The sequence below is a fragment of the Ranitomeya variabilis genome, chromosome 4, assembly GCF_051348905.1.
Source record: "Ranitomeya variabilis isolate aRanVar5 chromosome 4, aRanVar5.hap1, whole genome shotgun sequence".
In the NCBI taxonomy this organism is placed as follows: Eukaryota; Metazoa; Chordata; class Amphibia; order Anura; family Dendrobatidae; genus Ranitomeya; species Ranitomeya variabilis.
The window spans coordinates 281,387,759-281,412,575 of NC_135235.1; the positions used below are offsets into that span (position 1 = coordinate 281,387,759).

Consider the following 24,817-nt stretch of genomic DNA (forward strand, 5'->3'; position numbering starts at 1 on the left):
GGAAATACTTTTGCGGCTGCTTGGCTCTGTCCAGCCCACATCCTTCTGTTCCTTGCCAGCTCTGTGATCCTTTCTCTTCCCCTCCCGGCAGGTCCGTGACTTCTGCCTGCCGCACATTTCCACTGGGGAGTCGTGAACAGGCTCCGTCATTGCTCATCAGATATACTTATCTACATTGCAGGCTGCTTTTTTCTCTCCTTATTTTCCATCCTTCTGGACCTCTCTGCAATGCTTTTGTGTTGCGGGTTAGTTTCAGACTAGATTGCTATACAATACAGGTGTATATCAGGTGGGCTGCACCGTTCCATACAGGATCTGCCACCCCGATGGCTTCATCAGCTACTTCACTCTTGGTTGTGGCATTATCACTTGCTGTCGGGCAGACTCCATGGGGGTCGGCCATAGCTGCGGTTAACAGGATCAGAACTTCTAATAAAAAAGCAGCAAATCCCTTTAATGACACATGCAGGAAGAGAAGGGGATAGGTGAATGGCAGTAAATTATATAAAACTTTAAACTTTAGTTGATTTTTTTTTTCAAGCACTAAAAACCTGTTCAGGAGAGCTAATGGGGTGAAAGAAGATGTCACCCTTGTCTAACCGTTTAGATGCAGTGGCTGCAGTTGATTGCAGCATCTAATGGGGTTAAACTGTCCTAATTAAAAATTATCTGATCCCAGCAGATGGTCTGCTACAGAAGCTTGGACCTGATGTATGTCTGACATGTTGGTAGGGGGTTAAAATACCAATTTTAGAGGTTCTGACCCCCCCCCCCCACCAGCTGACCATAGAACTCAGAGACTGGATATACATGAAATGGGTGATCGGTGCAACGGCGGCACCCAACACTTTCCGTAATCTGCTTTTATTAGCTCCGGAGGTGGTCTGGTGTAAAGGAGCCATCACCGGAGCTAATGACAGCTGATCATGGGTGGTGCTAGATGTTGGACTCCCACCGGTTTTAATACTGATGACCTAGTCTCAGGACAGGTAATCAGTATTAGTAGTACTGGCCACTTTCAGATTACATCAGTCAGTCTCTGTTGCCCATTTATAGGATACCCAGCGGCTCTAATAATTAGATTTTATTTTATACAAATACCCTTTTATTTTAGGGCTAAATCATACAGAAGGAAGTGGGAATAAAACAGGTATAAATGTATTAAGTTCTGATGTAAGAAAAATATTCTGCATTTCGCATGCTATATTTTTGATTTTCTGGTGCCGGTAAGTGTTCGGCTCATCAGCTGAGCCAAGCCTTCATTAGTCATTTAACACTTGGCTGCGGAGCTGCGCATCTCTTAAGGCCCGTTTACAGGATACGATGGCCGGGCAGTGATATCATCCCGTTAGTTAAATCTTCTAATAAGTGGAGAGAATTCCTTGAATAGGAGGTCGTTTACATTTTTCTTTCTTTATTTTATATGCAAGACCAATCCCGTGAATAATGAGCAATACTCATGTCGTGGATCATTTTGCTCATTTACGTTGAGGATCTTAATGAGAGGATTCATCATCGTCAACGTATAAGACGACCATGGCTGTCGAAGTTATAGTTTCTCAATAGGCGAAGTGCCAAAATTTGCTGATCCCTGTCAAAGGGAGAATGGATGGGTGTCCTCTTCGTAAGACAACTACTTTTATTCCATCCTGATAAGATTACAGACTTGAGATTGGCTCCCTCTACCATTTTTTTTTTCTTAATAGCAGGTGCCCTTTAAATACTTCTGGCTTCATTTTAATAACTTGGGATTGTTATTAGTTTTTTATTGAGGTGGTGGGGGATACTCAAGCCATTAAGAAAAGTCGAAAGGATTGAATCGCTTCTGATATTTTCATGAATTATTCTCCCGATGCAATTTGATGGTGCCCCTAGTTGGTGGTATTGGGAGCAACTTGGATGGAGAAAGCAGGAGCTGTTAATCTCAGACACCTGAGGTTGTAAAGTCTGCGCATTCACCGTGCCCTTTTGTAAACAAGACAGATTCCCGTCTTCTAATGGTTTTACAAGAACCGTTTTCTAATTAAATGATTGAATTCACAGTGGAAGCCTCCTTACAGAAGCAGATTGGACATGCTGCAAGTTTTAAACCAGGATATCCATATGACGCAAATAACCCGTGCACTTCTGGAGTCAGGGTTCCGTGTCGGGGTCAGTGTTCCATAGGGGTCAGTAGGTCACCAATCAGGCCACTAGACAAACAGAATGTAAGTGTGTGCGCATATGCATTCAGTGGACATATGTTTGCATTTATGGATCGTCGGCAGGTCACCTCGGATCTCTTGACCCAAACTAATAGCTTCAATAAATGCACCAGAGGGTATTAATTCATGTCGTGAGATCTGCGGTGGAGTGCGGACCTGCGGTCAATAGAAGAGCTCAGTTGAGTGAATTAGCTTTTAGAACCTATAAACTGCTCACCCTGCCTCTTGCTGCTTAGCCCGTTTCACCTCTAGTTTAGCGACCCGTTAAAATGTCTGACATCAGATTAGACTGAAGTCACCAGATCCCACAATTTCAGCGGGGTCAGATCTGTATCTGACTCTGAATTTCAGTGGCCCTTTAAATAAGGCGTAGAAGACTGACAGCAGCTCTCGTAGAGAACACAGGCGCGCTCGGCTCCATTGTGTAGAGCGGTTTTCTGTGCTTCATCCCAACAGATGTTCTTTTGTTTTATTTTTGTTTTGTCGTTGCTGTGTTAATCATTGTTTCTGATGAAGGTCTGATAACCGTTCTACTGATTTTCAAAAGTTGTTGGGTTCAGTTATCAAATGGGCCATTTCCTAATGATTTTCACCTCCTGAATTCAAATCGAACAATGAAAATTGTTAGTTGGCCCTTGTTTTTATGATATCAAAGAGTTTTCCTTTTACTGCTACATATAATTAATGCATAAAAGTTTTGTTACTTTAAAATATGTTTTGTATGTAATATATATTGTGTTTGTTTATCTATGTATATGTTATGTCCAAACACTATTGCGAATTATTAAGTTAAAGAAATTGCACTAAAAAATTTGGTCTTCAGTGACCACTCTTTTTTGCTTGTCTCTTGTACTCCTGCAACAGATCATCTCTTACAATCATCCACAGTAATCTGCAAGCATTGATGGATTCCATTTTCCTTGAGATCTTTTCTCCATAGCAGCAATATCTTGGTGAAGTCTCTTGTCGTGCTCGTTGCTCACTGCTCCGCAGTTCAGTGGGGAAATGTGTAGATGCGAATGTAAGAAATGAATCTTTAAGGACATGTTACAGCCAAGATCCTTATGTGCTGAGCTTTTCCACCAACTCTTCAAAGTTATCTGCTCTCGAGTTTCCCAAAAAATGAGTTACCACTAATGCGAATGCTACCCGTGCAGCAGTTTTCCTTGGCTTCAACAAACAGAGAAACTCCTCATCTTGTAGAACCTCACGTATCTGAGGTCCAATAAAGACTCCTTTCTTTATCTTTGCTTCACTGAACATTGGAAATTTATCAATGAGGGACTTGAATGCTTTTGTATTTTTAGCAAATTGTGCTGGAGGTTCTCTCCTCCCCTCTCCCTGCAGACTGTGCTGTAGGTTCTCTCCTCCCCCTCTCCCTGCAGATTGTGCTGGAGGTTCTCTCTCCTCTCCCTGCAGACTGTGCTGGAGGTTCTCTCCTCCTCCCCCTGCAGATTGTGCTGGAGGTTCTCTCCTCTCCCTGCAGATTGTGCTGGAGGTTCTCTCCTCCTCTCCCTGCAGATTGTGCTGGAGGGTCTCTCCTTCTCTCCCTGCAGATTGTGCTGGAGGTTCTCTCCCTGCAGATTGTGCGGGAGGTTCTCTCCCTGCAGATTGTGCTGGAGGTTCTCTCCCTGCAGATTGTGCTGGAGGTTCTCTCCTCCTCTCCCTGCAGATTGTGCTGGAGGTTCTCTCCTCCTCTCCCTGCAGATTGTGCTGGTGGTTCTCTCCTCCTCTCCCTGCAGATTGTGCTGGAGGTTCTCTCCTCCTCTCCCTGCAGATTGTGCTGGTGGTTCTCTCCTCTCCCTGCAGATTGTGCTGGAGGTTCTCTCCTCCTCTGCCTGCAGATTGTGCTGGAGGTTCTCTCCTCCTCTCCCTGCAGATTGTGCTTTAGATTCTCTCCTCCTCTCCCTGCAAATTGTGCTGGAGGGTCTCTCCTCTCTCTGCAGATTGTGCTGGAGGGTGTCTCCTCCTCTCCCTGCAGATTGTGCTGGAGATTCACTCCTCCCCCTCTCCCTGCAGATTGTGCTGGAGGGTCTCTCCTCCTCTCCCTGCAGATTGTGCTGGAGGGTCTCTCCTCCTCTCCCTGCAGATTGTGTTGGAGGTTCTCTCCTCCTCTCCCTGCAGATTGTTCTGGAGGTTCTCTCCTCCTCTCCCTACAGATTGTTCTGGAGGTTCTCTCCTCTCCCTGCAGATTGTGCTGGAGGTTCTCTCCTCTCCCTGCAGATTGTGATGGAGGTTCTCTCTCTCTCCTCTCCCTGCAGATGGTGCTGGAGTTTCTCTCCTCCTCTCCCTGCAGATTGTGCTGGTGGTTCTCTCCTCCTCTCCCTGCAGATTGTGCTGGAGGTTCTCTCCTCCTCTGCCTGCAGATTGTGCTGGAGGTTCTCTCCTCCTCTCCCTGCAGATTGTGCTTTAGATTCTCTCCTCCTCTCCCTGCAAATTGTGCTGGAGGGTCTCTCCTCTCTCTGCAGATTGTGCTGGAGGGTGTCTCCTCCTCTCCCTGCAGATTGTGCTGGAGATTCACTCCTCCCCCTCTCCCTGCAGATTGTGCTGGAGGGTCTCTCCTCCTCTCCCTGCAGATTGTGCTGGAGGGTCTCTCCTCTCCCTGCAGATTGTGCTGGAGGGTCTCTCCTCCTCTCCCTGCAGATTGTGTTGGAGGTTCTCTCCTCCTCTCCCTGCAGATTGTTCTGGAGGTTCTCTCCTCCTCTCCCTACAGATTGTTCTGGAGGTTCTCTCCTCCTCTCCCTGCAGATTGTGCTGGAGGTTCTCTCCTCCTCTCCCTGCAGATTGTGCTGGAGGTTCTCTCCTCCTCTCCCTGCAGATTGTGCTGGAGGTTCTCTCCTCCCCCTGCAGATTGTGCTGGAGGTTCTCTCCTCCTCTCCCTGCAGACTGTGCTGGAGGTTCTCTCTCTCCTCCCCCTGCAGATTGTGCTGGAGGTTCTCACCTCCTCTCCCTGCAGATTGTGCTGGAGGTTCTTGGTTTGCACAATATTCAGCTGAAAGTCTTCACGTTTTATTATTTTATGCAAATGGTGTTGTGACAAACTACAAAAACTATTTTGATAAATCTTTATTTTTTTCCCTCCTTTGAGAAACTGGTAGACTTATATTTTTTTCTTTCTTTTTTTGTACATGAAGTGTTAGATTGTAAACCATAAATTCCATTGCATCCTTGCCCCTATTGGCCAGACATAAGGGAAAACTACTGAACGTCTGATCTTCTCTTGCTGGAACTTCTGGCTTATGTTAAAACTTCCTTATAATCCATCAATAATTGATTTTATTACACTCACAACTTTTGTTCCACATAAAAAATAATAGGGAAACCTTTTTGATAGCGCTGCTTTATGGCGCAGCATATCCGCCTGCAGAGTGGATCGTGATTGATTTGGAGATGAAGAAGGGTGCCTTTATCGTTTTGGGAATATATACATGGGAGCACTTCGTAAAATCACATTCCTCGCTCATAAAACCCATGGAAGACTTTGAAGCCAAAGTCTTGGAAGATGGACGTGTGAATAAATTTTCTTATTGGTTTACGAAACATTTGGACATCTTTCCCAGCAGTCGTGCCGGTATATTGCAGGCAGCAGAGATATTGGATTCCTGCTCTTGGCCGCCGCAGATTAGAGGAGTTACGTCATTAATACAAGCCCTTTTTAGCTTTTCTCACCCCTGGCGTTCGTGTTATTCCTGGGAAGATGCCCTGTCTGGGTATACATTACCAATACATGCTGGCTAACCTCTGGTATATAGATGAGGGGGTCCCGAGCGAGGAAACGCCCTCTATGGTATCCATATGCTATAGCACAGGCTTCTGCAACCTACGGCACTCCAGCTCCAAACATGCTGGGAGTTGTGGATTCCCAACAGCTGGAGTGACGTAGGTTTGCTGTAGCAAGACCTATTGTCAGGGAATGCTCTAATATTGACACTCGGGGCATGCTGAGGGTTGTAGTTGCCCAACAAGAGTTGTCTCAGGTTAACGACCCCTGCTGTCGTCGGACATCTAAAACTCTAGGATCATCAGTCTGCGGCCCTCCAGCTGTTGCAGCATACTGAGTTATAGTTTTCCACCAGCTGGAATGTATTAAGACAGTTAATGCATGTTGGGGGTTGCGGTTTCCCCACACCTATGGTGCTGCAGGATTAGTAAGATGTATAGACAGGAGTTTCTCTAGTACAGGGGAAGCAACTTGCAGCGCTCCAGCTATCAGGGTGTGCTCGGAGTTGTAGTTTTCCACCAGCTGGAATGTACTAAGACTGTTAATACATGTTGGGGGTTGTGGTTTCCTCACACCTATAGTGCTGCAAGTTTAGTAAGACGCATAGACAGGAGTTTCTCTAGTACAGGGGCAGCAACCTGCAGCTCCAGCTATCAGGGTATGCTGGGAGTTGTAGTTTTCCAACAGCTGGAGTGCCATAGGTTGCTGACGCATGGATGGGTCGTTGTCATCAGAAGTCCTGAAATGGCGCGTCTTATTGCTGCCGTTCCATTGACAAGTCAGAGCCGAGGAATTGCATAATGACACATTAGTTAATTGCATATTAATTAGAAAATACTAATCCTCTGGCAAGTTAACCGTCCTGGAAGACATCCCAGATGTACAAACCTTGATGCGTATGCCCACAGCTGCATTGGCGACTTTGTGTTTATTGTTTGTTTTTTTTAAGTTGAGAAAAAAAGTACGGTACTTTAACCCCTCTGTGACCTTAGACGTACTATCCCGTCGAGGTGACCTGGGCCTATCTGACCCTCGACGGGATAGTACGTCATAGCCGATCGGCCGCGCTCACGGGGGGAGCGCGGCCGATCGCGGCCGGGTGTCAGCTGACTATCGCAGCTGACATCCGGCACTATGTGCCAGGAGCGGTCACGGACCGCCCCCGGCACATTAACCCCCGGCACACCGCGATCAAACATGATCGCGGTGTACCGGCGGTATAGGGAAGCATCGCGCAGGGAGGGGGCTCCCTGCGGGCTTCCCTGAGACCCCCGGAGCAACGCGATGTGATCGCGTTGCTCCGAGGGTCTCCTACCTCCCTCCTCGCCGCAGGTCCCGGATCCAAGATGGCCGCGGCATCCGGGTCCTGCAGGGAGGGAGGTGGCTTACCGAGTGCCTGCTCAGAGCAGACACTTGGTAAGCCTGCAGCCCTGCACAGCAGATCGCAGATCTGGCAGAGTGCTGTGCACACTGCCAGATCAATGATCTGTGATGTCCCCCCCTGGGACAAAGTAAAAAAGTAAAAAAAAAATTCCCCACATGTGTGTAAAAAAAAAAATATCCTAAATAAAGAAAAAAAAAAAAAAATTATTCCCATAAATACATTTCTTTAGCTAAATAAAATAAAAAAAACAATAAAAGTACACATATTTAGTATCGCCGCGTCCGTAACGACCCAATCTATAAAACTGCCCCACTAGTTAACCCCTTCAGTAAACACCGTAAGAAGAAAAAAAAAAAAACGAGGCAAAAAACAACGCTTTATTACCATACCGCCGAACAAAAAGTGGAATAACGCGATCAAAAAGACTGATATAAATAACCATGGTACCGCTGAAAACGTCATCTTGTCCCGCAAAAAACGAGCCGCCATACAGCATCATCAGCAAAAAAATAAAAAAGTTATAGTCCTGAGAATAAAGCGATACCAAAATAATTATTTTTTCTATAAAATAGTTTTTATCGTATAAAAGCGCCAAAACATAAAAAAATGATATAAATGAGATATCGCTGTAATCGTACTGACCCGACGAATAAAACTGCTTTATACCGTTCCGCGTTTGGTAAAATTGATAAACGCCTCCCCCAAAAGAAATTCATGAACAGCTGGTTTTTGATCACTCTGCCTCACAAAAATCGGAATAAAAAGCGATCAAAAAATGTCACGTGTCCGAAAATGTTACCAATAAAAACGTCAACGCGTCCCGCAAAAAACAAGATCTCACATAACTCTGTGGACTCAAATATGGAAAAATTACAGCTCTCAAAATGTGGTAACGCAAAAAATATTTTTTGCAATGAAAAGCGTCTTTCAGTGTGTGACTGCTGCCAATCATAAAAATCCGCTAAAAAAGCCACTATAAAAGTAAATCAAACCCCCCTTCATCACCACCTTAGTTAGGGAAAAAAAAAAATTAAAAAATGTATTTATTTCCATTTTCCCATTAGGGTTAGGGTTAGGGCTAGAGTTAGGGCTAGAGTTAGGGCTAGAGTTAGGGCTAGGGTTAGGGCTAGGGTTAGGGCAAGGGTTAGGGCTAGGGTTAGGGCTAGGGTTGGGGCTAGGGTTGGGGCTAGGGTTAGGACTAGAGTTAGGGCTAGGGTTAGGGTTAGGGCAAGGGTTAGGACTAGAGTTAGGGCTAGGGTTAGGGCAAGGGTTAGGGCTAGGGTTGGGGCTAGGGTTAGGGCTAGAGTTAGGACTAGAGTTAGGGCTAGGGTTAGGGCAAGGGTTAGGACTAGGGTTGGGGCTAGGGTTGGGGCTAGGGTTAGGGCTAGGGTTAGGGCTAGGGTTGGGGATAGGGTTAGGGCTAGTGTTACGGCTAGTGTTAGGGCTAGTGATAGGGCTAGGGTTATTGCTAGGGTTAGGGCTAGGGTTAGAGCTACAGTTAGGGTTGGGGCTAAAGATAGGGTTAGGGTTTGGATTACATTTACGGTTGGGAATAGGGTTGGGTGTGTCTGGGTTAGAGGAGTGGTTAGGGTTACCGTTGGGATTAGGGTTAGGGATGTGTTTGGATTAGGGTTTCAGTTATAATTGGGGGGTTTCCACTGTTTAGGCACATCAGGGGCTCTCCAAATGGGACATGGCATCCGATCTGAATTCCAGCCAATTCTGCGTTGAAAAAGGAAAACAGTGCTCCTTCCCTTCAGAGCTCTCCCGTGTGCCCAAACAGGGGTTTACCCCAACATATTGGGTATCAGCGTACTCAGGACAAATTGGACATCATCTTTTGGGGTCCAATTTCTCCTGCTACCCTTGGGAAAATACAAAACTGGGGGCCAAAAAATAAGTTTTGTGGGAAAAAAAAGATTTTTTATTTTCACGGCTCTGCGTTGTAAACTGTAGTGAAACAGTTGGGGGTTCAAAGTTCTCACAACACATCTAGATAAGTTCCTTGGGGGGTCTAGTTTCCGATATGGGGTCACTTGTGGGAGGTTTGTACTGTTTGGGTACATCAGGGGCTCTGCAAATTCAACGTGACGCCTGCAGACCAATCCATTTTAGGCTAAGTTCACACTAGCGTTGTGCGCCGCTGCGTCGGCGACGCAACGCACAACGCACGCAAAAACGCGGCAAAACGCACGCAAAAACGCTGCGTTTTGCGACGCATGCGTCGGTTTTTGCCGAAAATCGGACGCAAGAAAAATGCAACTTGCTGCGTTTTCTTGGTCCGACGCTTGCGGCAAAAAAGACGCAAGTGTCGCACAACGCAACACAAAAAAACGCATGCGTCCCCCATGTTAAGTATAGGGGCGCATGACGCATGCGTCGCCGCTGCGTCGCCGACGCAAACCCGACGCAAATTAGCTTAACGCTAATGTGAACGTAGCCTTAGTCTGCATTCCAAATGACGCTCCTTCCCTTCCGAGCTCTGTCATGCACCCAAACAGTGGTTCCCCCCCACATATGGGGTATCAGCGTACTCAGGACAAATTGGACAACAAAGTTTGGGGTCCAATTTATCCTGATACCCTTGTGAAAATACAAAACTGGGGGCTAAAAATCATTTTTGTGAAAAAAAAAAAAAGAATTTTTATTTTCACGGCTCTGCGTTATAAACTGTAGTGAAACACTTGGGGGTTCAAAGCTATCAAAACACATCTAGATAAGTTCCTTAGGGGGTCTACTTTCCAAAATGGTGTCACTTGTGGGGGTTTTTAATGTTTAGGCACATCAGGGGCTCTCCAAACGCAACATGGCATCCCATCTTAATTCCAGTCAATTTTGCATTGAAAAGTAAAATAGCGCTCCTTCCCTTCCGAGCTCTGCTATGCGCCCAAACAGTGGTTTACCCCCACATATGGGGTATCGTCGTACTCAGGACAAATTGCACAACAACTTTTGTGGTCTAATTTCTTCTCTTACCCGTGGGGAAATAAAAAAATGGGGGCGAAAAGATCATTTTTGTGAAAAAATATGATTTTTATTTTTACGGCTCTGCATTATAAACTTCTGTGAAGCACTTGTTGGGTCAAAGTGCTCAACACACATCTAGATAAGTTCCTTAAGGGGTCTACTTTCCAAAATGGTGTCACTTGTGGGGGGTTTCAATGTTTAGGCACATCAGGGGCTCTCCAAACGCAACATGGCGTCCCATCTCAATTCCAGTCAATTTTGCATTGAAAAGTCAAATGGCGCTCCTTCCCTTCCGAGCTCTGCCCTGCGCCCAAACAATGGTTTACACCCACATATGGGGTATCAGCGTACTCAGGACAAATTGCACAACAATTTTTGGGGTCCAATTTCTTCTCTTACCCTTGGGAAAATAAAAAATTGGGGGCGAAAAGATCATTTTTGTGAAAAAATATGATTTTTTATTTTTACGGCTCTGCATTATAAACTTCTGTGAAGCACTTGTTGGGTCAAAGTGCCCAACACACATCTAGATAAGATCCTTAGGGGGTCTACTTTCCAAAATGGTGTCACTTGTGGGGGGTTTCAATGTTTAGGCACATCAGGGGCTCTCCAAATGCAACATGGCGTCCCATCTCAATTCCAGTCAATTTTGCATTGAAAAGTCAAATGGCGCTCCTTTCCTTCCGAGCTCTGCCCTGCGCCCAAACAATGGTTTACACCCACATATGGGGTATCAGCGTACTCAGGATGAATTGTACAACAAATTTTGGGGTCTATTTTCTCCTGTTACCCTTGGTAAAATAAAACAAATTGGAGCTGAAACAAATTTTGTGTGAAAAAAAGTTAAATGTTTATTTTTATTTAAACATTCCAAAAATTCCTGTGAAACACCTGAAGGGTTAATAAACTTCTTGAAAGTGGTTTTGAGTACCTTGAGGGGTGCAGTTTTTAGAATGGTGTCACACTTGGGTATTTTCTATCATATAGACCCCTCAAAATGACTTCAAATGAGATGTGGTCCCTAAAAAAAAATGGTGTTGTAAAAATGAGAAATTGCTGGTCAACTTTTAACCCTTATAACTCCGTCACAAAAAAAAAATTTTGGTTCCAAAATTGTGCTGATGTAAAGTAGACATGTGGGAAATGTTACTTATTAAGTATTTTGCGTGACATATGTCTGTGATTTAAGGGCATAAAAATTCAAAGTTGGAAAATTGCGAAATTTTCAAAATTTTCGCCAAATATTCGTTTTTTTCACAAATAAACGCAAGTTATATCGAAGAAATTTTACCACTATCATGAAGTACAATATGTCACGAGAAAACAGTGTCAGAATCGCCAAGATCCGTTGAAGCGTTCCAGAGTTATAACCTCATAAAGGGACAGTGGTCAGAATTGTAAAAATTGGCCCGGTCATTAACGTGCAAACCACCCTTGGGGGTGAAGGGGTTAATTTCCTTTTTTTTATTTTTTTATTTTTTTTATTCTTTTCAGATTTTCCAGCAAGTGAATTTTAACAAACGTCCAGGAAGGATTAGTGTAAAACCCATCAACTTTGCCGTGATCCTGAAGCTGTCCAACGTGAACCTCCTGGAGAAAGTGTTCAGGGTAAATGATGGCGTTATATCCTCCTGTACGTGAGCAGAGCTTGCGAGCTCTTTTTCTTTGCAGCTTGTAAGTCCTGTTTTGGAGCTGGCTGGGATCGCAGGAGCGGGTTGTTAATGGCCAGCTTCGGTTCAGTGCTAGGCAGCAGCGGTGGTTGGTCTCCTAGGCAACAAGCTGCAAACAAAGGAAAAGTGTTTATAAATGAAGAAAATGCTCCATCCATAGCTCTGACCATCGTCTTCAGCAGCACTGTTCTTTGTCGTTACCCACAGGACGGCCTCATCGAGCAGATCTACGACCTGACGTTAGAATATGTGCACACCCAGGCCTACAGCATTGGCTTCCCTGAGCTGGTACTTCCCTGCGTTATACAGGTAAGACTGATCCTTGCACGTGATTATAGGATGATCTATATTATATTCTCTTCTATTAGATCGTAATCAGTTTCTTATTTATATGTTAATGTCCAAGTGGTTTCCTCATCAGACAGCCCCCCTTATATTTGAGAAGAAATAGGGGGGGGGGGGCGCGCGTCTCCCCTCTTCCTTGGTTTCCTTGGGGGGGAGGGGGCGTCTCCCCTCTTCCTTGGTTTCCTTGGGGGGGAGGGGGCGTCTCCCCTCTTCCTTGGTTTCCTTGGGGGGGAGGGGGCGTCTCCCCTCTTCCTTGGTTTCCTTGGGGGGGAGGGGGCGTCTCCCCTCTTCCTTGGTTTCCTTGGGGGGGGAGGGGGCGTCTCCCCTCTTCTTTGGTTTCCTTGGGGGGGAGGGGGCGTCTCCCCTCTTCCTTGGTTTCCTTGGGGGGGAGGGGGCGTCTCCCCTCTTCCTTGGTTTCCTGGGGGGTTTGGGGGCGTCTCCCCTCTTCCTTGGTTTCCTTGGGGGCGAGGGGGCATCTCCCCTCTTCCTTGGTTTCCTTGGGGGGGGGGAGGGGGCGTCTCCCCTCTTCCTTGGTTTCCTTGGGGGGGAGGGGGCGTCTCCCCTCTTCCTTGGTTTCCTGGGGGGGGGGGGAGGGGGCGTCTCCCCTCTTCCTTGCTGTTCTCTTGGCTCCCCCATCCTTGCTGTCCTCTGGTGGCGCCCCCATCCTTGCTGTCCTCTGGTGGCTCCCCATCCTTGCTGTCCTCTGGTGGCGCCCCCATCCTTGCTGTCCTCTGGTGGCGCCCCCATCCTTGCTGTCCTCTGGTGGCTCCCCATCCTTGCTGTCCTCTGGTGGCGCCCCCATCCTTGCTGTCCTCTGGCGGCGCCCGCATCCTTGTTGTCCTCTGGCGGCGCCCCCATCTTTGCTGTCCTCTGGCGGCGCCCCCATCCTTGCTGTCCTCTGGCGGCGCCCCCATCCTTGCTGTCCTCTGGCGGCGCCCCCATCCTTGCTGTCCTCTGGCGGCGCCCCCATCCTTGCTGTCCTCTGGCGGCGCCCCCATCCTTGCTGTCCTCTGGCGGCGCCCCCATCCTTGCTGTCCTCTGGTGGCTCCCCATCCTTGCTGTCCTCTGGTGGCGCCCCCATCCTTGCTGTCCTCTGGTGGCGCCCCCATCCTTGCTGTCCTCTGGTGGCGCCCCCATCCTTGCTGTCCTCTGGCGGCGCCCGCATCCTTGTTGTCCTCTGGCGGGGCCCCCATCTTTGCTGTCCTCTGGCGGCGCCCCCATCCTTGCTGTCCTCTGGCGGCACCCCCATCCTTGCTGTCCTCTGGCGGCGCCCGCATCCTTGTTGTCCTCTGGCGGCGCCCCCATCTTTGCTGTCCTCTGGCGGCGCCCCCATCCTTGCTGTCCTCTGGCGGCGCCCCCATCCTTGCTGTCCTCTGGCGGCGCCCCCATCCTTGCTGTCCTCTGGTGGCTCCCCCATCCTTGCTGTCCTCTGGTGGCTCCCCATCCTTGCTGTCCTCTGGTGGCGCCCCCATCCTTGCTGTCCTCTGGTGGCGCCCCCATCCTTGCTGTCCTCTGGTGGCTCCCCATCCTTGCTGTCCTCTGGTGGCGCCCCCATCCTTGCTGTCCTCTGGTGGCGCCCGCATCCTTGTTGTCCTCTGGCGGCGCCCCCATCTTTGCTGTCCTCTGGCGGCGCCCCCATCCTTGCTGTCCTCTGGCGGCGCCCCCATCCTTGCTGTCCTCTGGCGGCGCCCCCATCCTTGCTGTCCTCTGGCGGCGCCCCCATCCTTGCTGTCCTCTGGCGGCGCCCCCATCCTTGCTGTCCTCTGGCGGCGCCCCCATCCTTGCTGTCCTCTGGCGGCGCCCCCATCCTTGCTGTCCTCTGGCGGCGCCCCCATCCTTGCTGTCCTCTGGCGGCTCTGCTGCTTTCTTGCCTTGAGTTAGGAATGATCGTATTAGTCTTGTGAAAGTCATGTATCGTCTTGTAATGAATTATGTATTTCTGACCAGTATGAAGTAGAAAGCCACAGATGTCGCTCCGTAAACTATAGAATCAGGCTAATGGTTGAGCCGTTCTGTAGCTGCTCCAGAGTTCACTGCGGCTACATTTACAGTCATGATATATAGGCGCGAGGCTCGGCATTGCTGAAAACATTAAATTATTTGCAGCCTATCAGGAGACAGATTAATAGTCCATGTGGAGGCTTTGTAATATATCCCAGATGCACGTTGCGTTTCTCGGTTAATCATCTTGGCCTCGTCTCGCTGAACTCCTCTGCCGGATAAGCCGGCGGTGTGTGTGCGCGCACTGTCCTCACTTACAGGTTTCTCGTGCGCACTATTCTCATCACCGGTTAAGCCGGCGTATATTATTTTTTCCCTTTTTTGCCCTGACCATAAATCACTAGAGCAGAATTTAATGTTAAATATTTTCTACCCCAATACGAGCTTTGTTGTTTCGTCAGCGTTGCGCCGCGGTCCGATTTCTGTCTCATTTGTCTAACGTTACGCACATTGCATGGATTTATTTCAACAAAAGATGTCGTTATTGCAGTCTAAACATCGGGCCATACGCAGAGGAAATTGTTTCCTTTTTGCCACATGTGGTCTGACGTATTGAGATCCCAGCTGTTGTTTATCACTGGGGGGACTACTACGTCTTTGCTGCTACCATTTCATAAGGGGCCCAACCTTATAAATTGAGTAACTCTTGAGAACACGCTGCACTTTCTATCTTCTGCTTATCTTAAATTGCAGCCTATCTAGTACTTCAGAGCTGAATTCACGGTTCAGCTCTGAAGTACTTGGCTGTTATTATGGCGTGGAAGGGTTAATTTTTCCCTGTTTCTGATTATCACAAAGTGCATGATGTACAGACCACCCCTCTCCGAATACATTGCACCAGAGCAACCTCAGGGCATGCAGGAAAATGTCAGCTTTGAAGATTGCAGAATTGTGATCGCTGCTCTGGAGTATAAGACTGGGGCTACTCAGAAAAGGATTATGTTATCCCAAAGTCACTGTGAAGCCCAGACTTTTATAGACTATAGCCTCTTAACGACCGCCTGCTGTCGTTTTTGGCTGTGAGTGACATTGCATCCTTAGAGGGGTGTCTGCAGCTCTAACCTCAGATATTTGAGGTACCGCCTTCCCTTCGGTCTGGTCTTTAGCACAAAACCAGACTTTATTTAGCAACCGCAATGAAGACCAGAAAGTGAGGCTGTCGGCACAAAATGACTGTTCAAACCAAGCACATGTGCACCCTTGATGGTGGAGCAGCTCAGCACACGCACCCTTGATGGTGGAGCAGCTCAGCGCATCTTCCCACCTACTTGTTTTCTAGCTATCTCCGCCCTCCTCTTCCTTGATTGACAGCTTTGGCTTTACAGGAGTCAGAGAAGGGTTGAGATAGATGGGAAGGTGCACTGAACTGCTCTGCCACTCCAGGGTGCACCGAGCGCCTGTGCTTGGTTTGAACAGTCATTTTGTGCCGACAGGTCCTGAAATCACAGTCCGTTCTTCAACCATGAATTTTGGACGTGTGAAACTGACCCAAAATGAACGTATTATTTCCGCTCCCGATCCTTTTTGTGTATATGAGATATTTTGCACAACGACCTCGCACTGTTAAGGGACCGGAATTATAGTGCTTGGAAATTCGGACAGGTGCCCACGTGAACTTAGCCTGGTATTGCCTCTCGTATCTGATGCAATGTGCCAGGATTCACTCGGTGTGCCAGCTGCCCAGAAGGGATCTGCAAACACCAGCCACCGGTGCATGGACCGTATATATCTACATTTATAGAGTTTTTGACTTTAATCAGTTCCGTTTGCCTCTTCTTTTTTTTTTTTTTTTTTTTTTTTTTAAACCTTCTGAACTTATTTTTTTTACCTGCACTGCTCTGTAATTACACCTGCCGCAGAGCAGCGGAGCCGGAGAGGTGCACGTCCATAGGTGACTTGTGTGGGTGTGAATTGATGCGTAGCCTCGGTGAGAACAGTGTGTGCGCGAGCATCATTGGCAGCCTGACAGCTTCCATCCAGATAATCGCCGGCTGGCGCGCCTCGTGGGTGATGCGCTCTTTCTGTCTCGGTGACATGCACTTTCCCCCCCCCGTGTTGGGAGAAAAAGAGCGAGGCGGCAGAGTTGTTTTGGCAGACTGCAAATCCCAGCTCCGGAGCGGCGTGCAGCTATTAGTCTCTTTTTATTAACCCTTCCCTGGCATGCTTTTAGAACCTTTTTTTTATTATTTTTTATTTTTTGGACAATATCAACCCCATAATTTGTGGCATGCCCAGCACCGCGGGGGTTACAGGCAGCAGTTTGGGTGCTCGTCAGAGATCTGTTTTTGTGTCGGGAGGCAGCGAACGCTCCCAGCGAATCTATTTTCAGCTTGCAGCTGCGAAGGCTTCAGGATGTTTTAGTAAGTGCTGGTCAGCCATCCCATATTAATTATGGCAAAGTTTGCTGAACGAGCCGCCCCGCTCCAAAAAGATGGCGTCTCATCACTTCCGGACTGGCGTAGATAAAACGATAATTTAAAGGGCGTCTTTATCTGTTTTGTTTCTGAAAAAGAGCAAATGTTAGGATTATTTTTCCATTTCTTAACCCTCGTTGCACATTGACGTGATCAAGGGCGCAGTCTATGGAAAAGCGGATAGACACATGGCACTGTCCAAGGAGCGCCAGATGTCGTGTGCCGCGGGTCACACACACAGATTAGACTGCAGAGCCTTCCCAGCTGACGTTAGCACGGAAATTTGGAAACCTGCCCCCTTGTTTAACCCCCCACAGCCCCTTTTCTCATGCGTCATCCGTTAGACCACACGTTGACACGTAGGAGACCCCCAGGCAGTCTGCGGCTCAGGGCTCTGTTAGCTGTTACCCTCCCTTATCCCTGCCCGATCCCAGATGTGTGCGCGGAGAAACTCGAAGAGGGGGACTGGGAACGGAGCCCGCAGTCTCCTGCCAGAGGGGTTTCTCTCCGCACGGCTGCAGATGTGCAAACAGCCGCTCTGAGGCCTAGCGGCCTCGGGGTGTGTGCGGACATCGGGGCCTTCGCCAAAGTTCAGGGATTAGCTAAATTATCCCAAAAACGCCTCTTTTTTCGCCTTTTTTTTGTAAAATAGTTTTCACGTCATGGTAATCTTAATTAAGGGGTCTGGAAGCGGCAAACCATGACTCGCTGTGCCCCCTGATGCCAAGCAGTTCAGCCCCGGTCGTCACACGGAGAGGTGATTTTTTTTTTTTTTTTTTTTCTCTTTTCCTGACATTCAGGCGATCATGCTAGTCCCAAACTTCATTATGTGAGACACAGGGTTAATAATCTCCCCTATAGGTCTGCGTGGAAGGGATGGAGTAAGCTCGGTGTCACGGTGCCCGCTGGGAGTAGTAGTGCCGCAGATTGCCGACTCCCGCTCTAGAGTGCGGCCAAAAATTTGCGTCAGTCGCACAAGTGCTGAAAAATATCCAGAGATAGAAACTACTAAAACATTGCCCATACTGTAGTGTACACCCATGCAATACAGTTCATTGTCTGCTCCATAGGCCGGCACTAGTCTTTAACAAGAGCTTAAAGCACATCTCTACAGGTTCAGTATGGCAAGGACAGAAGTGGGGTCTTCCTCCTCCCCCCCCCCATCCTCAACATGAAGCTTTCAATGCACATAGCAGTCTAATCAATCCAGGAACGGTCTTCATTCTCGTTCTCCTTAACTTGCCATTCACAGTTCTTGTTTTATTTTTTTTCCTTCGTCATCCACATTCTGCCAGCATTGTAGGTACTGGAAGAACTTCCGTCTGTCACTTCCCAGCATGCATCATCCCCCAGCTTTGGAGTCTGAGTAACTTTTCTCCTTGTGTAGGGTGACAAGCCAAGCCTAGCCTGTCATGTCAGAGTGAGGAGACTTTTATAGGCCATGTATGCTCATCTTGGAAATTTAAATATGCAAATTGTCTCCTCACAGAGGAAGAGGACTAGAGCTCTATAGCGCCATTTATTGGATGCAGTGATCCTGAAAGTTAATATGGACTATTTAACGAGCCTTGCAATATGACTTGGGATAAAAGCCAAACCAGAATCTCAGTTTGCAGACAGTGTTTTGGGGTGCTGCCTCTTATCAGTGCAAAGTATGAAATCTGATTTGGCTAGGTCTGGCTTTTATCCTGAGTCATATTGCAAGGTTCGTTAAGAGTCCATATTGACTTTTAGGATCGCTGATTCCAATAGGTGGTGCTATAGAGTTCTAGTCCTCTTCCTCTCTGAAAAGACAATTTGCATACTTATTTTCCAAGAAGAGCATACATGGCTTATAAGTCTCCTCACTCTGACATGCCAGGTTTGGCTTGTCACTCTCCACAAGGAGAAACGTTGCCCTTTAGAACCTCTCACTTTGCCAAATCAGATCTCATACCTTGCACTGAGGAGGGCAACACCCCGAAACACGTGTCTGCAAATTAAGATTCTGGTTTGGTTTTAGGAGGCTAGAGTTCTTGTCCTCTTCCAAATGGAAAGCCTGCCTCTGTTATGCCTGGAAGCGGAGAGTCAGAGACGCAGCATGTAGCAAGGCAAAGACTCTCCCCCACTTCCTGTAATCCGCCTCGAGACTGATTACACTTTGCAACAGGCAGAAGAAAGAAATCTAGTGACCGTCCATCAGTGTCGCAGCCACAAGACTTCTCGCTCCATCATGTCTGTATTCTAATTTGGCGCATCTGTCAGTGTAGGTGCAATTATTGGATTTTTGTGTCTTGTTAATTTTTTTTTTGTTTTTTATGACCGATTTTCTCATTTTTCTTCCCCTGTAGCTGAAATCTTTCCTGAAGGAATGCAAAGTGTCCAATTACTGCAAACAGATGCGCCAACTGCTGGAGAAGATCCAAGAGAATTCGTCCTACATCAGTAGCAAGAGGCAGAAGTGTGCCTTTGGGGTGTCAGACAGGGACGCCGTGGTAAGTAGCGCATCGATGACGCCACTGTTTTTCGGGACATGCGGTGACGCTCGGTGGTAAATTTTCATTTTTTTTCCCCTGTAAATATTAGGAAATGGCTGAAGTCGCTTCCAGTTATCCACATCCTGAGTTTAGGGGAACTTTTACGTATAAAATGACAGTTTGTGGGTTTTTTTCCTTGACATTAATGGGGTAAAGGGAAACAAAATACCAGGGGCGGATATATCATTGTGGCCCCTGTGCGACCACACAGGGGGCCCATTTCTACCCCAGCAGGTGCAATTTTTGCATTTTTAAGAGCTTTTTGGGTGCAAAGAGTCCATATTTTCTTGGACAGGGGCCCTTTTCTGTTGTCCGCCAGTGAAAAATAGTGGGACCATATCCTGCACTAATCTTTCCTGCAAGAAAACAAAAGTGAGACAGGTATGATTATAATTCGGGATTAAAACAAGACCTAACCAGTTACATGTGTAGCACATACCACCAGCATGCCATACTGGGAACACTGGTAAGGCGTTTGCTGTAATCGCAGTGCATAGTTAGTAGGGCCCCTTATATCTGGCATGACCTTCTGTCCTCCCTTCGTTCCCCCCCCAGCCATGGACCCCTGCGTTGCCGGTAAGACCTCCCATGCATTACACTGCAGTACATTGCAGGCACCTCTGTCTCCAAAGGGAGCAGATAAATCTTGATAATTAGCATTGTGTTGTTTGCCGGCTGACGGAGCCTGATCTCCTCTGCAACCCTAGAACAGCACGCACGGATGTAATGCCTTCATAAATATTTTAATGGCAGACTGCTGGTAATATAAATCAGGGGGCTGGGAGTGCCAGAAGCCGTCCGTAGACACTCTGGCACCACCTCGCAGGGACAGCGGCAGCGGGAAAGTGTCAGATCAGAGACACCCACGTGTTGTGGTCTCTGCAGCAGGATGAAGTAGTGCTGGGGAATTGCAGGTGGTGCCACTAAGTAAGAAGACGGATTCGCTCAGAATGGGTCTAGCCGTACATAATAGATGTTACTGGCTTTGTCCTCTGCGTCAGGATTTGATTAATTAATCTAAATGAAGCTGCCGAGGCATTATGCATCCAGACAGAATGTGCTCGGGGTCCGGCTGAACTGGAGACTGCTGCCGTACTGTCATGCCGGCTATTCTGGATTCAGAAAATAAAAAGGTGTCTCTTTTTTTTAAATCTGACAATGAAGTTTTGTCAATTTCCAATACACTGATTGTATCAGTCTTTAACAAGATCACCGCTTGCTGTCATTTAAAAGGATCCCATCTTTGGGACCCCCATCTGATCGCCATAGTGGGAAACCTGTACTAGGGGACACACGTCCTGGGACGGGGAATGGAGCGTCTGTGGTGGTGCGCACGCCCTGCCACTCCATTCTCAGCACCTTCATACTGTCTAGTGTTTGGGACCCTCGGCAGGTGATTGGCGGGGGGAAATAAAGATCCAGCATGTTAGATTTTAGTCATTGAATGTGTTGCAACTAGGAGCCGTGGGGACTCGGAACATATTTTTCGAGCACGCCGAAGACACGGTTTGCACACGAGCATGCTCAGATGACACCTTATGCACACGTTCGCTCACCAGTAATGATCACCCAACTTTCCCAGACACCTGACCTGAAATGTAAACAGTTAACAGGGATATACAGGTGCAATCGTTGTCTGCTGCAGGACTGGACGTGTTCGCACATGTACATACGATGTGCCTGTTCGTCTCCCATTCCCCGGAGACTCGTCCCCTGGTGTCGTACACATCCTGCGCTGCTGACGCACGTGCAGGCTCGTCTTGGCGGAAATCCTGGAGCTTCCAGTTGTCAGATGACGCAAAGAGCGCACCTGTGGGTAACATTGAGGTCTCGCAGCGGGGCCTGGAAGCTCTCCGAGGGCTTCATTACTGGAGAAAAGTGCAAGTAAGCCAGAGAGGATTTCACGTGTTGGGAAGATGTCGCAGCTGCCGGCGTCCTCGTGCCGCACCTGATCAGTGTGCACTATTGTATGGGGTCCTTATTCTGTGGACAGGAGCTGATTAAGGGGGATATATAGTATGTAATGTATATGATATATATTTAGCATGTATTTTTTGCAATTGGGTTTTATTAAACATTTTGTACCATTTTGCGTTTTTACCCGCTCTAACTTTTGTTTCCTTGCACATTCAGCTTTGATGTGATCATAAATCGGCGGACAGGAGTTAAGAAACCGATAGTTACAAACGCCTTCTGGCGGACTGGCTGAACGAGCTCGCTGATGGATTCTAAGATAACTAATTCTGCAGCCGGCAATGGTGCAACACCAAGTCTATAGAAGACAAACGGTGCCAAATGTTTAATTATACCCAATAGCAACATTGTTTTTCCCCTAAAATACATTCATTTAAGTGTGATAAAAAATCGCTGGAGGACTGACCTTTGCTACTTTGATTAAAACTTAAAACATTTTTTTTTTTTCAGCTAAAATGGGAAAAACAGGTCAAGGCAGAGGGAACCCCACTGACCAAGTATTACACCACCTGGAAGAAACTTCGGGAGAAGGAAATCCAACTAGAGATCAGCGGCAAAGAGAGGGTAAGTCTCCATAGAGAAGGTCGTATCGTCTTGGGGCCACCACGAGGACAGAACATTATATTATTTCACTGATTGGACGCCGGAGGGGTTTTCATCGTTTGGCACTAGCATAGGTGGTAGTAAATCGCTTCTGCCAGGAGGGTTTATCTTAGGGACTGCTCACTGGAAACACTAAGGACTTGTGCAGCCGTCCGTGAAAATCGGTCTAAGCACGATCCGGTCGTGTCTCTCTCCACCCGAGTGTCACATCCACACTCATATATGACGCTGAGACTCTCGAGTCGGGCATGCCGCAGCCGGTCCCTTCTCGGACTCTGTTCAGTTTTAGGAATATGGGCGTAGAGGATAAGCATTCGGATTTCTGATACTGATATGTTGGTGTCCAGTTCCGTCGTTCAGGATGGGGACTGATGTGATTTAAGTGGAAAGGTGGTAAAGAGGCGCAGAATACAGACAGAGATCTTTAAAACAAACCTTAAAAAGGATGCGTGCTGGAAATGCACCGCTTATATTTCCCTTCCCGGATTCGGCAGAGTGAATCCGTTCATGGTCGTCATTGATCAGCAAGTGTCTTTCTCGGAGGAGTTAAGAGCTCGGCCGCGTCTCTACACGACTCTGTCACGGGATTTCAGCGCTTATTTACATAATGCTAATCCATCGCAGGAGCCGGCGGCTCAAGGGATTAAGGGGGTATAAATCCCGGCTGTGCGTCGTCGGTGTGCTCGGCATCGCCAGCAGGGGGCAGTGTTCTCTCTTACAAGATGGCAGCAGGAGTGGCTGTGTGGAAACCGAGCCTGCAGCAGGTAAATATTGCCATGTGCTCGGGATTGCGACCACCAGCATGCATGTCCGATGAGACGTCGTGTGTCACAATATCAAGACTTTTTCTGAATTTTTTTTGTTTCTGGTAATATCTCTGTTCGGGGGATTCATTATGTAAAATATTAGGAAATTGCAAAACATCTATAACATATTGATTTTACCAGGAGCCTTTCTCTTCATGACAGCAACAGTTCTTAAAGGGAACCTATCATTTTATAAAAATTACCCCTGTCAGACGCTTTCGTCTGGCAAATTATTGCACCCAACTCCGTCAGAAGTTTTTACTAGTGGGATCCAATCTCTAGAATGAAGGCGCAGGGTCGCTCGGTTGAGCATGTGACCCTGTGGTCAGATCGGCAGTTCCGGGTACTTCTTCGGGAGACCAATGTGCTGGGAAAGGACTCATATACTTTCTATGGATCTGTACACCGCACACTGGACTCTTCAGGAATAACCCATCAAAGCCTAATGGGTACGGCACTCGGTTCTTCTCCTTCATTTTAAAGGGAATCTGTCAGCACAAAATGACTGCCCAAACTAAGCACAGGCGCTCAGTGCACCCTTGGCATGGCGGAGCAGTTCAGGGTACCTTCCCACTTGTTTTGTCTCTCTCCGTGTCCCTCTAACATGTAGGTGGGAAGATGGACTGAACTGCTCTGCCACGCAAAGTTTGCACCAAGTATTTGGTTTGAACAGTCATTCTGTGCCGACAGTCTCTTTAATAATCAGTGAAGCCTCAGCACACTTTTTTTCAGCGTGCAGCAGCACATCTGTCGCCACTTCACCTTCCCTATGGCCGTCTTAAGTTTCCATCAGGGATCTATAAGGCTATGTGCACACGTTGCGGATTTTGCTGCGGATCTGCAACAGATTGGCCGCTGCGGATTCACAGTAGTTTTCCATGCGTTGTACAGTGCCATGTAAACGTATGAAAAACTAAATCCGCAGTGCGCATGGTGCAGAAAATACAGCGCTTAAACACAGCGGTGTTTTTTCAGCAACATGTCAATTCTTTGTGCAGATTCCGCAGCAGTTTACCTACTCCTCAATAGGAATCCGCAGGTGAAATCTGCACAAAAAACGCAGGAAATCCGCAGGTAATCCGCAGTGCGTTTTACCTGTGGATTTTGCAAAAACGGTGCAGAAAAATCCACTCACGAATCCTCAGTGTGTGCACATAGCTTAAATCAGCGAGTTCAACCTGTTGCTTTGCAGCTGTTGCAAACATACAACTCCATCATGCCCTTACTGTATGATAACGCTGCAGTAGGGAATTGTTATTTAAGCAGTTCCCTAAATATTTTCTGTGTGATCCCTTTCTGCAGGAGAGTTTGGGCTGTCCAGTTTGGAAAAGCAAAATCAAATCTCAAAGTTCAACCACCTGGATTTTTTTTCCACCCCTTCTTTATCCGTCCTTGGCCTGTCGTCATGCTGAATCCCGTTTTGTCACAGAGGAGGGGGGGGGGGGGGGTTGTGTGCCGTGCGACTCACTCTCTCCGAAGGCGTCCAGACACGAATGTCTTTATCGCCCGCTCCGTCCTAACCCCTCTCTGCGTCCGCGTTCCCGTACAGGCTGTGTGCACTCTGTGCTGATTGAGTGGGCGCTGCAAACGCTCGGCGACCAGAAACATGCAGGAGAAACGCGCGTCTGAGACGTTCATGGCTCCCACAGTATTCGCTTTATTTATCTTGCCCTCGTTTAAAAAAAAAAAAGAAAGAAAAGAAAGAAAAGGATGTGCCCGTAGAAATACTTCAAAATATTGATGAAATACCGATGCATCCGTATTTCTGGTATTTTCTGATGGACAAAAACTAATGCAAAATTATGGCAAAATGCTGCTGTTTTTTTTCCCCCAGCGGTAGTATTTATAAAGATTGTTTCTTTTTTCTTTTTTTTTTTTTCCTTACCATCCAACTCCTCCACAGTGTGTGGGATCTAGGTTTGGTCTGTTTTTGTTGTATGGAAAAAAAATAAAATAAATCAAGGTTCTAGCAACTTCTCAGAGAATGACTGCGCTCGAATGACACACGGATGCCACCTGAGTGCTATCCTCCTTTTTATTTTTTTTTTCTGCAAAAAAACACAAATAGAATGTGTGCAAATAATAGCTGTCTGAATGAGGCCCAAGTTATTTGCAGTTTTTTCTTTTTTTTTTTGGTAAAATTACACACATTCAAATTGCGCAGCTTAAAACTTCCCACTTTTACAAAACTGCGATGCATTGTCCTCGGACT

The 24,817-nt window shown here is 47.4% G+C and overlaps 1 protein-coding gene across 2 annotated transcripts in view; it reads left to right on the forward strand.

Moving 5' to 3' along the window:
• NOC2L (NOC2 like nucleolar associated transcriptional repressor) overlaps positions 1 to 24,817 on the forward strand; it is an 85,281-nt gene that overhangs the window by 47,119 nt on the left and 13,345 nt on the right. For both annotated transcript variants that reach the window (XM_077250031.1, XM_077250032.1), the window contains exons 13-16: positions 11,771 to 11,884; positions 12,154 to 12,255; positions 19,037 to 19,180; positions 21,647 to 21,760. In XM_077250031.1, the coding sequence (XP_077106146.1) occupies positions 11,771 to 11,884; positions 12,154 to 12,255; positions 19,037 to 19,180; positions 21,647 to 21,760 (474 nt within the window). The remainder of the gene's footprint in view (positions 1 to 11,770; positions 11,885 to 12,153; positions 12,256 to 19,036; positions 19,181 to 21,646; positions 21,761 to 24,817) is intronic.